We start from the raw sequence: 14544 nt of genomic DNA, 5'->3' as shown, positions 1-14544 counted from the left end.
ACACGCTCATCTTTGTTGTTCTTTTGGTAACAAAGATACATCAAGTCGTCAAGTCAATCTTTGCTCTCGCATCGAATCCGAATCCTCGCAAGCAGAGCGGCCACAATTGTTCTTCCAGAACAACGCAAGTATGACAAGAGCCACCAGGACGGAGTGCAGTCTCAGCAAAGCCGCCAAGCCCGACAATGGAGGCGATGGCAATGCCTTGAGGGAGGGCCAGAGCGAGTGCGAATATCCCCAAGGGATCCGGTTCGCCCTGGTCATCTCTTCATTGTTCCTGGCAGTCTTCATAGTCGCGATAAGCCAGACCATCCTCGCCACCGCCATCCCGACCATCACCGGCGCGTTCAACAGCTCCCAAGACATCGCATGGTACAGCACCGGCGAGCAGCTCGCTGCCGCATCGACGCAGCTGCCGTTTGGGCGCGCCTACACGCTGACCAACACCAAGGGGGTGTTTGTAACCTCGATCGCGGTCTTCCTGGTCGGCAGCGCCGTGTGCGGGTTCGCCCCCGTCTCGGCCGTCTTCATCGTCGGGAGGCTGGTGCAGGGCGTCGGCATGGCTGGCATTTTCAGCGGCTCGTTCATCGTGCTTGCGCGTGTGACGCCGCTCAAGACGAGGAGTTTGTTCGCTGGGCTGTTCGGTGCCGCGTACGCCATTGCGAGCGTGCTGGGGCCGCTGATAGGTATGTGTTTTACGCCCGGTCCAGACGCGTCTTTTTTTTCGGCATCATGTTCTAAACTGTTTTCTCTCTGCTTTTACCGCAGGCGGTGCCATTACGACTAGATCAACCTGGCGGTGGTGCTTTTGGTGTAAGTGACGGGACCAGTTTCCAAATTGTCTAGTCGCATCATCTGAAAATCTATCGCAGTCAACCTGCCTGTCGGCGTTGTCATCATGTCAACCATCATTTGGTGTCTGCCCAACATGCCGGCACCAAAGTCGTTCTCTATCAGCAACATGACCTGGAAGCAAACGGTGATCAAGTTCGACCCCCTAGGGACGGTCCTGCTGATGGCTTCTCTAATCTGCCTCATGTTGGCCCTGCAGTCGGGCGGGGCTCAATATTCATGGAGCGAACCAAGGTTGGTTGCTGTGCTGGTCATCTTCGCCGTCACCTTGGTCCCTTGGCTGGTGTTGCAATATTTCCAGGGTGAGGAGGCCACGGTGCCGCTCAGCATGCTGTGCCAGCGTTCGGTTGCGGGGTCGAACCTGTTCCTCCTGTTTTTGAACGGAGCTTTTGGCGTTTTCATCTTTTACCTGCCGACCTGGTGAGGCTTTTTTTTTTCCACATCCCGGCTCTTTCCTTTTGCGCTTTTTGACCTCATCAGACTGACCACATATTGCAGGTTTCAAGCCATCTTGGGCGATAGTGCCGAGACGTCGGGGTTCAAGCAGGTTGCTTTATGCCTGAGCACTGCCGTGGGCGCGATTGCTGCGGGAGGTCTGGTCGCAGCTACTGGCTTTTACAATCCGTTCCTCGTGCTGGGTTCCCTCCTGGTCACGGCCGGCTCGGCAATGTGCATGATGATGCAGCCGGACGCTAGTCTAGGCTATACGTGAGTGTCTTTTTGTCTCCAGCAGACATACCGTGCAAATTAGACTAGAACTAGAACAAGAAGCTAACCAAGGATATTTCGCCCTCCCAGGATCGGCGCCCAAATCCTCGTCGGCGCCGGGGTGGGAGTCGGCGCAGAGCAGGCCAATGTTGCGGTGCAAGCCGTGCTGCCGAGCGACAAGGTGGCGCGGGGCACGAGCTTGACGCTGTTCACGCGGCTGCTGGCCATGGCGATATCAGTGCCCGTGGCCCAAAACATGATGCAACAGCAGATTTTTGCGGACCTCGGCTCTTCTTTCGCAGGCGAGGTCTGGACCGATAGCGGTGCCGCTGACCTCCACCCGAAGCTTCGGGCTCTGTTTGAGAGTGAAGATTCCCTGGGTTACCGACTCGTGCTCGCCGACATCAACTATGCGATTTCGAGATGCTTCATGCTTGCCATGATATTAGCTGCCATCTCGGTTCCGTTTGGCCTTGTTGTTGAGTGGAAGAACGTCAAGACGGACGAAGAGGACGCTGAACCGCTTCTCCAAGAATGACAGACCGACCACTGTGATTGTCAAACACGCTTGCCGTGACGGCTCAGGGATTGGGCTGCCTGTCGACTAACCCCTTGGTAGACTGGACGGTCAATGGGGATTGGGTTTACGCTGGAGGATGCAAATGATGAGTAGAATAGCTGACAAGCATCATTTGCCACTTGCTGTATCTTTTCAGGATTGTAATGCTGGAAATGCGAATATTTGGACCCTGTTGTTCAGGGGTAGAGCAAAGGACAGACTGGACAGTACAGTACCCGCCTGAAAATAACGCAACAGTGCCCTAATCTCAGTGGTCACACTAGACCCTGCGATCAGCAAATATTGTTCCAGCAAACGGTTCAACATAGAAAAATTACATCAACACACGTTGGACATTCTACAAGTAAATCATGATTTGGTGCTCTCTATTTGGGCTTTGGAAATAACAACGAGCATCTTTAAAAATCGCCCCAGGACCACGGCCAAATGCGAAACAAGGTCGGAGAATGTTTCAATTGTCCAGATTTGCTTCCTATTCTCTCTCTTCCTATTCCCTCAACCAGCGTCTCGCAACCGGTTTTTATGATCCACCAACCGAAGCTCGTCGAGGAAGCTTAAAGCCTCCAGGGACTTGGTACTGGAAAACCCCTGCAGGATCGTATTCTCGGCTGACGGCGATCAAGTCTTCCACGGTGGACGCGCTGCGACGGTCAAGAGGGTTCTGCCAGCTGTCGGCATAAGTAGCCTGCACGTAGCTGCGGTAGACGCCCATCTCCCTTGCCTTGCGCTGGGCGCGGCCTACAAGCCCCTGGACGGCGCTCTCGATGACGTGGTCGCTGGCCCCCTCGCTTTCGCCCAGCGACACGGCCAGGTGTACATAGATGAGGCTCCCCTCGGTCTGGACGGGGCCGAGCGAGTCGGGCTCCCCGCGCCGCGTCGCCATGCACGGTGGGATTGGCTGGTACGCCATGGCGACCGAAAAGCCGGCCAGCTCCAGGTGCGGCCGAAAGGTCTCGTCTGCCATTTGGAAAAACGCCTCCATCATGTCCGCGGACGGCGCGAAGCTTGTCGTCGCGAACAGCCAGCGCTTCGGGCCGGTGGCGAGCGCGGCGTATTCGCGCGCCACAGACGTCACGTTGTCGATGCGCAACGTATTTGTCGGGCCGCCGGGGAACAAAGCGGCCCGTTTGATTGCCAAAAAGGGTTCAAAGACTTTGGGTTCGACGACCGGCGGGTCGCTTTTGGTATACTGCAAGCTGCTGCCGATAAACCAACCCTTGGTGGCTTTGCTCAAGATCAGATTGTTGATGTAGTGGACGTACGGGTCGTACGGGTGCGTCGAGGCCAGCTCGGCGTGGGCTTTGAAATGCTCCTTCCTGGTGGAGATATCGTGGAAGACCTGGCCGCCCCAGAACCGACCCTGGGGAAAAGTGCGCAAGGTGATTGCCGTAACCACGCCAAAGTTGTTCCCGCCGCCCCTCAAGGCCTTCCAGAGGCGTTTGTTGTCCCGCTCGTTGGCGTGAAGGATGGTTCCGTTGGCCAAGACGACCTCGAAATCGTCGACCATGTCGCAGATAAAGCCGTAGCGCGGCGAAAAAAAGGACGTGCCGCAGTTGAGAACCGCGCCGCCGACCCCGACGCTGGCCACGCGCGCGCCCAGCGTGCTGACGTTGTACGGGTCCAGCCGCTCGGTGACCTGGTCCCACGTCCAACCGGGGCTGACCACGATGGACCTGCGGTCCTCGGAAACACCGGGCGCGTCGAGACGGCGCAGGTCCAGCAGCACGCCGTCGTCGATGCTGGCGGCGCCTTTGAACGGCGTGTGGCCCCCGCTGCGGATGGCGAATCTGCACGAATCTTTGCCGAGCTCGCGACCCCTGCTCAAGGACCGCACCGCCGCCGACACCTCGCTCGACGACCTGGCTACCACTATGCAGGATGGCTGTGTCTCACTGTTCTTGAGGCTGAAGTAGGACTGGACCGAGGACTCGTAGGCCTCGCTGCCAGGTCGCACGACGCGGCGGTCGCCGAGCAGCTGGACGAGGGCGTTGCACTGGTGAGGTCGAGTCAGCAATGCGACTATGCAGCTCGAATTTCCATCCAGCTCGAACTGGTCTAGAACTAGAAGATTCTTACACACGACTGCGAGCCTGTCGTTGCCGTCTCGACCTCCAGCCTTGCATTCGTGGAGCTCGACAGCACGAGCTGTTCATCCGAAGCTAGCTTGTGCAAATTGGCGATCCACCGTTGGACACTTGCGAAAAGCATGGCGGGAAATATATGCGAAAGCTTTGTTGGAGTAGAGTGTGGACGGTTGACAAGCGGCTTGAGATGTACATGTCGAACGCATCGCAGAGAGACCAATTTATGCAGGCCGCTTGCTCTTGTCGAGCCGTACAGTCGAGTCCCCGAAAACATACATACACTTTGACGATTACCGAGTACCGGAAAATGACTCGTGTATCTGCAAGTGTTTCCCCGTATTACGACAAACGTTCGCCGGGAGTATTCATATTTATATATTTATATATTTACACTGCGTTTTAAATATTTAAAAATTCTACTGAACAAGTCGCACCTGTTCGTGTCTTGCAGAGACAGCAAATTTCTCAGCCAGACTGCAACCGCAGACGGACAGCATTAGGCGCGACGAGTCCTGTTGTTCAGAAATCAAGACGACGAAAATGCCCGGTCGTTTCTCCATCTCAAAGGTCGTCCTGGTGGGGGTAAGAGTGTTTACATTAATTTACTCTACATTAATTTATTTCACATTTTATTATATGCACAGGCTGAACGTTTACTTGACCAACAGAAAGGATATGTCGGCGGTTACGTGTATGCAGCCCTGGTGGACGCCGGCTTCCAAGTGACGGTGCTCTCTCGGTCAAACCCCAAGGGGGACCACCACGTCAAGATTGTAGACTACAGCTCGACAGAGTCCATCAGACGTGCGATACAAGACCACGACGCCGTCGTGTGCACCATATCCCACACGGCCTGGGAGCACCAGTACAGGCTCATCGACGCCGCCGTCGAGGCGGGCACGGTGAAGCACTTCATCCCGAGCGACTTCACGGCGCTGTCGTGCAACGCTGCCGTCCACCACCTGCCGTACTACCGCGAGGCGGCCGCGATGCAAAACTACCTCGCGCAAAAGGCCGACGGCGCGGGGATGCGCTGGAACGTGATCCAGAGCGGGCCCATCATCGGCTGCGTGCTGAACGGGTCGTACTCGTACGACTTTCGGGAGCGCACCGCGCTGCTGGTCGGCGACCGGAGCATCCGCGAGCACGAGGTCAGCATGTCGCGGGGCGTCACCGTCGGACGCGCCGTCGCCGCCATCCTCGGCAGGGGCGGGGACTCGAAAAACGGACCCGTCTACATCGGCGACGTCGTCACGACGCAGGGGGAGATCTTGAGACTGGCCGAGGAAAAGTCGGGAGCCGAGTGGGCCGTCAGGGAGGTGGACCCGGAGGCGAAGCTCAAAGAAGCCTTGTCGATGAGCGAGGTCGCGGCCGCGGAGGGGAAGCCGACACCCATGTTTGCTACGTTTCTCGTCATCCACAATACCATTTTTGGTGCCAAGTACCGGACGGCCTGGGATGGAAGGGACATCGAGGAGCTCGGGATCCCGACGTTGACGCGGGAGGAGTGGGGCCGCATGGTTGCGACGAGGGTTTGCAACGAGCCCGTGGATGGAGGATTGCCGTGGAATTCGAGCTCAAAGCCGAGAGACTAGTTCTAGAATAGCGTGACTTTTTGCATGCGGACTGCTTTTGATAAATATCGTAATTGTTACTACATGGTTGTTCCCAAATTACTCTTGATCGTCCTGCAGTCCAAGCATCTCGAGCGAATCCAGCCACAGCCTCTTCTCCCCCGCCTCGTCAAAAGCCCAAGACTTGTATCCGTGCCCAGCCCAGTCCAGATGGTCAGGAACCGGCCTGGCCACGCCGCAATCCTCCATGTAGAAGCCGCCGTGGCCGTCGTACTCCCTGCCGACGCCGGCGAGCGCGTTGGTGGCGGCGCCCTGCTCGACGCTCTTCCAGATCCTGCGTATGTGCGGCATCTCGATCGCCCTGGCCAGCGCGGCCCGGGCCTGCTCGTCCGCCGAGTCCATGAGCCCGCTCGCGAAGCCGCCCGGGTGCGTGCTGATGGCGTGCAGGCCGCGGGGCCCGTAGCGGCGCTCGGCCTCGTTGCAGAACCAGATGCGCGCCGTGCTCGAGTGCGCGTACGACACGCCCGGCTCGTAGCCGCGGCCGTTGGGGTCGGCCGTGCCGTAGTCGCCCGCGGGCAGCACCGTCGACGCCGTGTGCGCGGTGCTGGACGTCGAGACCACGCGCACCTGGACCCCGTGCTCGGCTGCCGTCTTGAGGAGGAGCGGCTTGAGCATCTGGAACAGGTAAAAGTGCGCCAGGTAGTTGACTCCAAACTGCTGCTCGTAGCCGTCTTGTGTGAAGCCGTGAGGCGTCGCCGCGATGCCTGGGCAAGGATTTCTTTAGTCTTTTTTCTTTGATTTTTTTTTTCATTTGTGTAATGGCTTCCTTCCAAGGACTCAAGCAGGAAACCTCAATCCTCGTGACGCACCTGCATTGTTCATCAAAAGGTCCAGCCGGTCTGCCCTGTCCAGTATGTGTCGGGCACCCGCCTCGACGCTCTTGAGGCTCTTGAGCTCCACCACCACCAACTCGAGCTTGAAGGAAGCATCCTCGGCCCGCAGCATCTCCCTGACCTTGGCGCCCTTGGCGGGATCGCGGGCGGTGAAGAAGACCCTCATGCCCGTCTTGGCCAGCGTGCGCACCAGCTCCAGGCCCATGCCGTTGGTCCCTCCCGTTACCAGCGCCACCTTGTCGCCCAGCTTGCCCACCAGCCCTTGGTCCTGTATGATTTGGCACGCCGTGGGCCGCGCGTCGCCAAGATGAACTCATGAGAGCGGCCGAGTTGGGAAACCAGCCGCTGCTCGTCGCGGACTGGAGCCAGTACAAATTCGACGACTTTTATCGCATTGAACAGGCGGCCAATTTTGATCTTGCCTGCACCGACGCCATCATAGTCAACGGCGTAGGGTCGCAATACTGCCTGAACCCGGTTGAATTGGACAACATGACCAACCCCGTCATTCTCCAGATGCTTAAGAACCTCGGCGAGGACCACTTGACGGCAAAAGGCTGTATTCCTCCAATCCAAGCCCTGCAGGGAAACTTTGACGTGGACGTGGGGAAGCTCCCACTCGATTCGGTCAGGGAATGCGCCCGAGTGCGAAACGCCAAGGGCAATTACACCTTTAACGTCGACGAAAAGCTCGGGTGGGCGGCCCTGACATTTATCAATGCCGGCGGCTTGTATCCATTACAAATCTCCATCGACAACCACAAGCTCTACGTCTATGCCGTCGACGGGCAGTACATTTACCCCGCAGCCTCGGATCGCATATATGTCGGCAACGGAAACAGGGTTTCGGTCATGGTCAAACTGGACCAGGAACCGGCTCGGTACACCGTCAGGCTGGCCAACGACCTCCTCAACCAGGTCGTGGGCGGATTTGCCGAAATGGCATACGGCGACGCCGCCAACCCGCCACGACACCCGATGGCAAAGATGGACTACGCCGGCCGCCCCACGATGCACCCGATACGGTCGTTCAAGCCGGAGCAGGCGCGGCCCTTTCCCCGCAGACCGCCGGCCAGGTACAGCAACCGCACCGTCAAGCTGAGCCTGCGGAAGCCCGGACGGCCGCATGGGTCGTTTGAATGGAGCCTCTCGGGACGCGAGGTGTACAACATGACGGCCGAGGAGCGCGATCCCCCCCTGCTCCTCGAGGGGCCCGGCCGCGTGCCGCAGGGCAGCGAGCTCGTCGTCCCGTCCAGGCTGGGGGAGTGGGTGGACCTCGTGCTCGAGACCGAGGGGCCCTTTGCGCAGAGCCACCCGGTCCACAAGCACGGGAACAAGGTGATTTTCTCGGGTCCGGCGTCGGGCGCTTCCCCTGGGCGAGCGTGGCCGAGGCCGAGCGGCACCTCCCTCCTGGGTCGTTGAACTTTGAAAACCCGGCTTACCTCGACACCTTTACCACGCCCGACATTGCCGGAGGTGCGCCCGCCGTCTGGACCGTGGTCAGATACAAAGTCGAGAACCCCGGTGCGTGGCTGCTCCACTGCCACGTGCAGACCCATGCGGCCGGCGGGATGGGCGTCGTCATGATGGACGGTGTAGACCGCTTTCCCGAGGTTCCGCTGGAGTATAGAGAATGGAATGGGTTTCACGAGGGATGCTATTAGTTGTAGCGGTTGTAATCGATTGAATTGAGGAATTGAACGCAATCCTCTCTACTGTCCAGCTTGTCATTGAAAAAAAGAAAAGAAAAGAAATATTCAAATTAAAAGGTGGCATCGCACCGTTTCAGCTCGATTAATGACAACTCGCCTTGGGCAGGATGGTGAATCTCGTGCACCTTGAGCCTGGGCTGCACCGAGTCACACAACCCCCGAAACGCCTCCATGGTCCTCTCCCGACCGTTCAGGTTCATAAGCATCAACATGTCACGGTCGCTGTCGATTGCCGAATAGTTAGTATCACGTCCAACAGCATCACATCCAACCAAAATGGGGCAAAACTCACTGCATCCTTCGCTCCTTTTCAGCGTCCACCGAGTTGGGCTCCGGCACGATGGCCTCGTTGACAATGATGCGGTCCTGCGGGCGGAGGGCCGAGGCCAACCCCTGGAGGATCCTTTGCGCATACTTGTCGCTCCAGTCGTGCAGGATAAAACGGCAAAAGTAAGCCACCGCCTCCGCGCCGCCTCGGCCGTCGTCGCGCGCCGGCTGCGGCGTCATAAAGTCGTGGGCGCGGAAGCGGATCCTGCGCCTGAGCTCGGCCGGACAGGACCTCTCGGCCACGGCGACCGTCTCGGGCAGGTCCTGGACCTCGAAGCGGAGGCGCGGGTGCCTGGCGGCCAGGGCGAAGCAGACGTGTCCGGACCCGCCGCCGACGTCGACGACCAGGTGCCCGCCGTCGGCGGCCTCGAGCGCGTGCCACGGGTAGCCGCCGTCGACGGCGTGGCGCAGGTCGTAGGCGCCGCCGGCCGCGATGCCCCGCATGGCGCCGGCAAACATATCGTGCAGGTCGCTGCCGTCGGGCTCGCGGAAGCGCTGGAACTGCGACACCCTGCGCCCGATCGACACGCCGTACGCCGCCTCGTCGGCCTCCATGCTGTAGCCGTAGGCCGCGAGGGCGCCGGGCAGCGACGCGCCGGCCGGGTAGGCGACGGTGGCGCTCAGGTTCATCCAGGCCGCGAGGTCCGGGTCCGTCGCCAGCATGGCCGAGGCCGCGTTGTGGGCCACCGCGCCTCCGGGTCTCGCCTCGAACAGGCCGTAGGAGCTGGCGTGCTGCATGATGCGCCCGACGAGCGCCGGTTGCATCTCGGGCTTGCCCACCGCGTCCGCGATGGCTTGGCACGTCGTGGCCCCTTGGAGGGGGACGTGGCTGGCCAGTTTGTATTTGATGATTATCTGCAGCGACGCCGAAGCGCAGTGTTCGAAGCTCAGGGCGAGCAGGTGATCCCTGGGTCCGCGCACCAGCCGGATCAGCTCCTCTGCGAAACCCACGAGCGCGGCCTTGGCCGTGAAGTAGGGCTGGTTCTGGGCTGTGAGTTTGATGTCAAGTGGAGCAGTCGACGAGATGCTGCCCAGCCCGAGTTTGTCACAAAATGCCGACATGTCCGCCGCCGCCGAAGAAATCGACGACACGAGCTCGCCAAGTTTGTTATTTGAAGTCAAGCTTGACATGATTACAACGCTGTAGAAGTGAGCGACAAATATTAAGAGGTGAATCAGTTTAATGAGTTTGCAGTCAAGAAAGAGCCTCGTGAACTTTTCTGGGATAAATTATAAATCATAGAGATTGCTCTTTCTGTCATTTGCTTTTTCTTTGGCCGACATTATACAGTGGGTGATGTTGTCGGGTTGTGTCTTTGGGGAATGGAATATCTGCGGCATCTGTCAAGGTTTACGGTTTAACGTTGCGTACCCCCTGTTCGGCACCCCCCCTGTTCGGCACCCTGAAAATCTAACAACGAAATGCCTACTTTTATAAACTGATTTAAATATAAAATTATCAACGGACAAAAATACAATCGTTTTCACGCTTCTCCGGTTCATTAACCTCTTCTTCATCAGCTAAAGGTTCCAAATTTTCTATATCATTTTCCTGCAATCCAATAATGTTCTGTTTGTTAACCAAAAGCTCGTTTGGATCCGGAACCACCCTCCTCCTTTTAACCGGCCGTATTGCCTCCAGTTGTGCTTCCAATAAGCTGATTTTTTGCTGGGCGCTAGCCAAAAGGGTATCTTTGGCTTCGAAGCTTTTTTGGACTTTTGCAAATAAAAGACGTGAAGTAGCGTTGGTTTTGTTGGATTGGGAAAGTTTTTGCAGTTGAAGTCGGATATCTCGGGTCGTTTTAGGGGTTTTCCAAATAAGTAAAGACGGGTCGTTAATTTTTTGGGCTGGGCTTTCCGGTGTTTTATCCCTTTGCAAACCGTTGTTTTTATCTTTTATAACGTTGGCGTTGCTATTTTCTAACAAAAAAGGGCTTAAAAGTGGTTTAACCAAGTTTACCGGCCATAACCCCGTTGTACGCCAACCAGATTGAATGGTTTTTGCTATAAATGCTTTTAATCTGGCTTTTCGATAACAAAGTAGGAAATTTCGTTTTCCAATAACTGTTGAACAGCAAAATTGGCTAACAAATCCAAGTTGACGTCGATAAGCTTCTTTTAACGGCCCAAAAACCGATAGATCCAATGGTTGAAGAACGTGTGACGAATGAGGGGGTAAATATAGGAGTTGAATATTATTTTGCAAGCAAAGAAGCATAAATTCGTCCGTTATATGTGATCCATGGCCATCCAAAACTAATAACCGCTTTTCAGGGGTTAAAGGTTGGGTATACGGAATAAACACCTTTTTTAACCATTCGATAGCCGTTTGGTTATTTGTCCACCCGTTTTCGGTTGCATGAAATTGCCAATTATCGAAAGGGCTTAAATCCGTGGGAAACCATTGTTGTTGTACGTTTTTTCCCTTAAATATAACGAGGGGAGGGAGGGCAACGCCCGTAGCCGATATACATTCGATTATAGTCGTCCAACCACGCGTTCCGGGCTCTTTTCGTTGCAACGGCCGGATCCCGTTAAGCCCTAATACTAGGCCATTAGATCCTTTGCCTTCCATTATACCGGTTTCGTCCATATTCCAACGGTTTTCCGGTTTAATAGCGTTAATAACCGGGTTCGTAATATAAAGCCACCAAGATTTAATTACCTCCGTAGTAGCGCCATTAACCCGGGCGTTATCTATTCGACGGGGCCTTTGGGTTTTAAGGATTGGATAACGAGCCAAAAAACGAGTTATCCAACGTTTTCCAAGGCCTTTTGTCTCTCCGGCGGCTTGAAGAATTCGTTCGGCAAAAAAGCGTAATTCTTGATGCGTTGGCGGAAGCCCTAAAGCTGTTTGGGTAAGTACCCAATCAGCCAAATGCTTTTCCTGTTCCGTGGAAAGCCTTTGAAAAGGGCTTTGTGCTTTTTTATAAGGTTGAGAACCTTTAAGTCGACTTTGAAGTGTAGACCTAGGTATTCCCCATTTTCGGGAGGTTTTTGCAATTGGATTGCCATTATTGACGTCGTTAATTGCAGATATAAGCTGTTTTTCAGTATATTGCTTCATTGGAAAATGGAGAATTAAAATCAGAAAAAAGTAAATCCAAAAGTGACAGATTCATCGAGATATTTATAATAGAAGTTGGAGGATAAAAATAAAAGTGTTGTTATTTTTGGGTGCCGAACAGGGGGGGTGCCGAACAGGGGGTACGCAACGTTACGGGTTACGGGTTTCCTGCACGTCAAAAGCTGGATAAACTTGGAAATACTCCCCGAGTCCCGAGTCCCCGAGACTCTGCTATTCAACCAATAATTTGGCACAAGTCACAACCATGGTCATACTACAATCACAATCGCCGAAGGATTTTGGGACGAAAAACAAAGAAAAAAAACACGAGCCGTCAGGTGGCGTGCCCTTGTTTATACGTGTGTACAAAGTGATACAAACCCTCGGCCGCAGCGAGGTCTCGTCTTCATGTCCATCTTCTTTTCGCCTTGATCGACTCGGCAATCGACAGACCTCATTGACCAATGACAGCCATGCCTACAGCAGATTCAGGTTCGGGAAAGAGCCCCGCCCGCCACCTGGCTTACAACATCTACCTTTACAAGAAGCCCGACATGGGGGAGGATGCTCATCACCACCACGTTGAGCACGTCAACAGCCCCATCATCACGTCGATCCTGAAAAGATACGGCGCAATATCGTACAGCGTGGTGCGTGGTTTCTTGTCTCTTTCAATCAGAATACAGGCGTCTGCCCAAGCTAAACAAATGGCATTCCCTTTTAGACGCACAACGACTCTGCGTCCAAGACAAATTTCAAACGCTTGTTTCCCGATGCACCCGAGACTGTGCTTCTGGATTACGACAGCGTCATTTCTATAATCGTCCCCGACGTCGAGTGTATTGAAAAGATGCGCGAGGATCCCGAATTCATGAGCAAGTTCATTCCGGACCACTTCAACTTTGCCGACATGAGCCGAAGCCGGTAGGTGATGAGTCAGTAGCAGCGTTGCGGCCGTCTTGCTAACGGTGGGCTGCTTTATAGATGTCTGTTTGGCTGGGTAGAATCTTACAGGTTTTGAGTTTGGCTGTCGGTTGTCGAGTATGCTCAACTAGGGTGTATCACTGTGTTCAAAGAGTGTTTTTAGACTGATCACAAGAGGGCTGCTGTATAACAAATGCAAACTACTGATATCCTCGGGGACATACCAAGTGCTGTGGATCTTGGACTGGCTTGGCTTCAGACAGTACCCGGTAATCGAGTTGGGCCGGCTCAGTGTTTGATCCCCGACTCCACTTGCCGTTCAGCTGATGTTCACAACTTCACCATCGCTCGCGCGCACAGAGACGAACTTGATATAATCTACCCATGGCCCAGATGAATAATGTCCTTTTCCCCCAAGCACAAGCTGCATCATTAGAACAATACCAACAGCCACACGATCAACTGTACAATGCCCACACTAGAGCTCAACTACGCCACCAAGGAGGAACTAGCATTCCTCGACACAGACGTCAAGCGGAAGCTCAACGTGTCCAAAGACAAAGTAGCCTACGACGAACTGCACGAGGCGGACAAGACGGAGGAGGACGCGGAGCGCGCCAGGCTGGACAAGGTGGACAACCACAACGTCTCGTCCTACACGGTCAAGCTCAACTACCGCCTGGACCCCAGAAAGGGAGGCGACGAGGTCATTTGGGGCGGGACTTTTGCGCAGGCCAGACGCAGGTACGAGCCGACCGAGGTGGTCGTCAACAACGCCCGAGGCAGGGAGGAGGAGTTTAGCCTGGACACCACGGGGTTTCAGTTTGAATATTTTCCCACCTCGTACAAGGCGTTTCCCTGGAGCCCCATTGACGAGCACCTGAACGAGGTTTACAACCCAGAGTGTGAAGAGTTTGTCAAGAAAATGTAAGCAAGAAGTTGGAAGCAACAAGTTGGAAGCACCATAAATGCAGGAATCTCGGCTGACACTTTGGTTCCCATTGCCCCTCCCCCCCAAAAAAACAGCACGGGCTGCACCGACGCTCGCCTCATGTCCCACATCATCCGCCAGCGGCCGTGGGACGACAGCGACAAGGACGCCGACAAGCCCGACATGGCCATGACGGACGGGGGCCTGCTGCCGGCGCGGTTCGTCCACGTCGACCAGTCGGACCTGGGCGCGATCCGGCGGCTGTACGACGACATGCCGGCGGGCGAGGCGGCGCAGCACGACGGCCGGCACCGCTGGGCCATCGTCAACCTCTGGCGGCCGTGGGAGGCGGTGCACCGCGAGCCGCTGGCGCTGTGCGACGCCCGGTCCGTGCGCGACCACGAGCTGCACGACACCATGCACTGCGTCCCCTTTCGCTGGCCCCACAAGCCCACCGAGAACCGCATGTGGCAGGTCGCCCCGCCCGCCAGCCCCGCCCAGCACCGCTGGTGGTTCCGCAGCGGCATGACCAGGGACGACGTCGTCCTCATCAAGATCTTCGACTCCAAGCGCGACGGCAGGGCTCGCCGCACCCCGCATTCCGCCTTTGCCACCCCTGACGATGTCGGCCCGGCTCGCCGCAGCATCGAGACGCGGTTTTTGCTGTTTTGGGAGCATGAGAGCTGCGAGTGAAGGACGTTTGGTTTTTTTTGCCTCGCCTGTTGTGCAAGCGACGAATCCGGGTTGTGTGCTTGGAAGCTGTTTTAAAAGTAGGCTAATTCAAATTGAAACAGTGGAAATACCAACGGCAACCACCAACTGTACTTATTTCAGGTTTCTCACATTTTCAACTGACAACAGCTTTTGTAACCTTGTAATCGACATGCAAGCG

General features: G+C 55.9%; 8 protein-coding genes across 8 annotated transcripts; 5 read left to right on the top strand and 3 right to left on the bottom strand.

Moving 5' to 3' along the window:
- Window positions 1-130: 130 nt before the first annotated feature.
- On the top strand, window positions 131-2098 carry MGG_00419 (major facilitator superfamily transporter; the record flags this gene model as incomplete). Its single annotated transcript, XM_003718606.1, has 5 exons — window positions 131-686; window positions 769-813; window positions 873-1272; window positions 1351-1560; window positions 1651-2098. 5 exons carry the CDS (start codon window positions 131-133, stop codon window positions 2096-2098), a joined length of 1659 nt encoding a protein of 552 aa, XP_003718654.1.
- A 562-nt stretch (window positions 2099-2660) lies between these two features.
- MGG_00420 (oxidoreductase) lies at window positions 2661-4348 on the bottom strand (the record flags this gene model as incomplete). The annotated part of the gene is made up of 2 exons (XM_003718605.1): window positions 2661-4133; window positions 4217-4348. The coding sequence occupies 2 exons, from the start codon at window positions 4346-4348 to the stop codon at window positions 2661-2663; spliced, it is 1605 nt and encodes a 534-aa protein (XP_003718653.1).
- Window positions 4349-4764: 416 nt separating this feature from the next.
- MGG_00421 (uncharacterized protein) lies at window positions 4765-5819 on the top strand (the record flags this gene model as incomplete). The annotated part of the gene is made up of 2 exons (XM_003718604.1): window positions 4765-4806; window positions 4893-5819. The coding sequence occupies 2 exons, from the start codon at window positions 4765-4767 to the stop codon at window positions 5817-5819; spliced, it is 969 nt and encodes a 322-aa protein (XP_003718652.1).
- Window positions 5820-5897: 78 nt separating this feature from the next.
- On the bottom strand, window positions 5898-6896 carry MGG_00422 (retinol dehydrogenase 12; the record flags this gene model as incomplete). Its single annotated transcript, XM_003718603.1, has 2 exons — window positions 5898-6562; window positions 6668-6896. The coding sequence occupies 2 exons, from the start codon at window positions 6894-6896 to the stop codon at window positions 5898-5900; spliced, it is 894 nt and encodes a 297-aa protein (XP_003718651.1).
- A 110-nt stretch (window positions 6897-7006) lies between these two features.
- On the top strand, window positions 7007-8113 carry MGG_00423 (laccase TilA; the record flags this gene model as incomplete). Its single annotated transcript, XM_003718602.1, has 1 exon — window positions 7007-8113. The coding sequence occupies one exon, from the start codon at window positions 7007-7009 to the stop codon at window positions 8111-8113; it is 1107 nt and encodes a 368-aa protein (XP_003718650.1).
- Window positions 8114-8453: 340 nt separating this feature from the next.
- Window positions 8454-9861, bottom strand: MGG_11582 (O-methyltransferase; the record flags this gene model as incomplete). The annotated part of the gene is made up of 2 exons (XM_003718601.1): window positions 8454-8625; window positions 8696-9861. The coding sequence occupies 2 exons, from the start codon at window positions 9859-9861 to the stop codon at window positions 8454-8456; spliced, it is 1338 nt and encodes a 445-aa protein (XP_003718649.1).
- A 2409-nt stretch (window positions 9862-12270) lies between these two features.
- MGG_14687 (uncharacterized protein) lies at window positions 12271-12725 on the top strand (the record flags this gene model as incomplete). The annotated part of the gene is made up of 2 exons (XM_003718600.1): window positions 12271-12447; window positions 12522-12725. The coding sequence occupies 2 exons, from the start codon at window positions 12271-12273 to the stop codon at window positions 12723-12725; spliced, it is 381 nt and encodes a 126-aa protein (XP_003718648.1).
- A 465-nt stretch (window positions 12726-13190) lies between these two features.
- Window positions 13191-14345, top strand: MGG_14686 (uncharacterized protein; the record flags this gene model as incomplete). The annotated part of the gene is made up of 2 exons (XM_003718599.1): window positions 13191-13648; window positions 13748-14345. 2 exons carry the CDS (start codon window positions 13191-13193, stop codon window positions 14343-14345), a joined length of 1056 nt encoding a protein of 351 aa, XP_003718647.1.
- Between the last annotated feature and the right edge of the window lie 199 nt (window positions 14346-14544).

This window comes from Pyricularia oryzae, chromosome 5, assembly GCF_000002495.2.
Source record: "Pyricularia oryzae 70-15 chromosome 5, whole genome shotgun sequence".
NCBI classification, from domain to species: Eukaryota; Fungi; Ascomycota; class Sordariomycetes; order Magnaporthales; family Pyriculariaceae; genus Pyricularia; species Pyricularia oryzae.
Note: the sequence above shows the minus strand (reverse complement) of the source record. Positions and strands in the feature narration are given on the sequence as shown.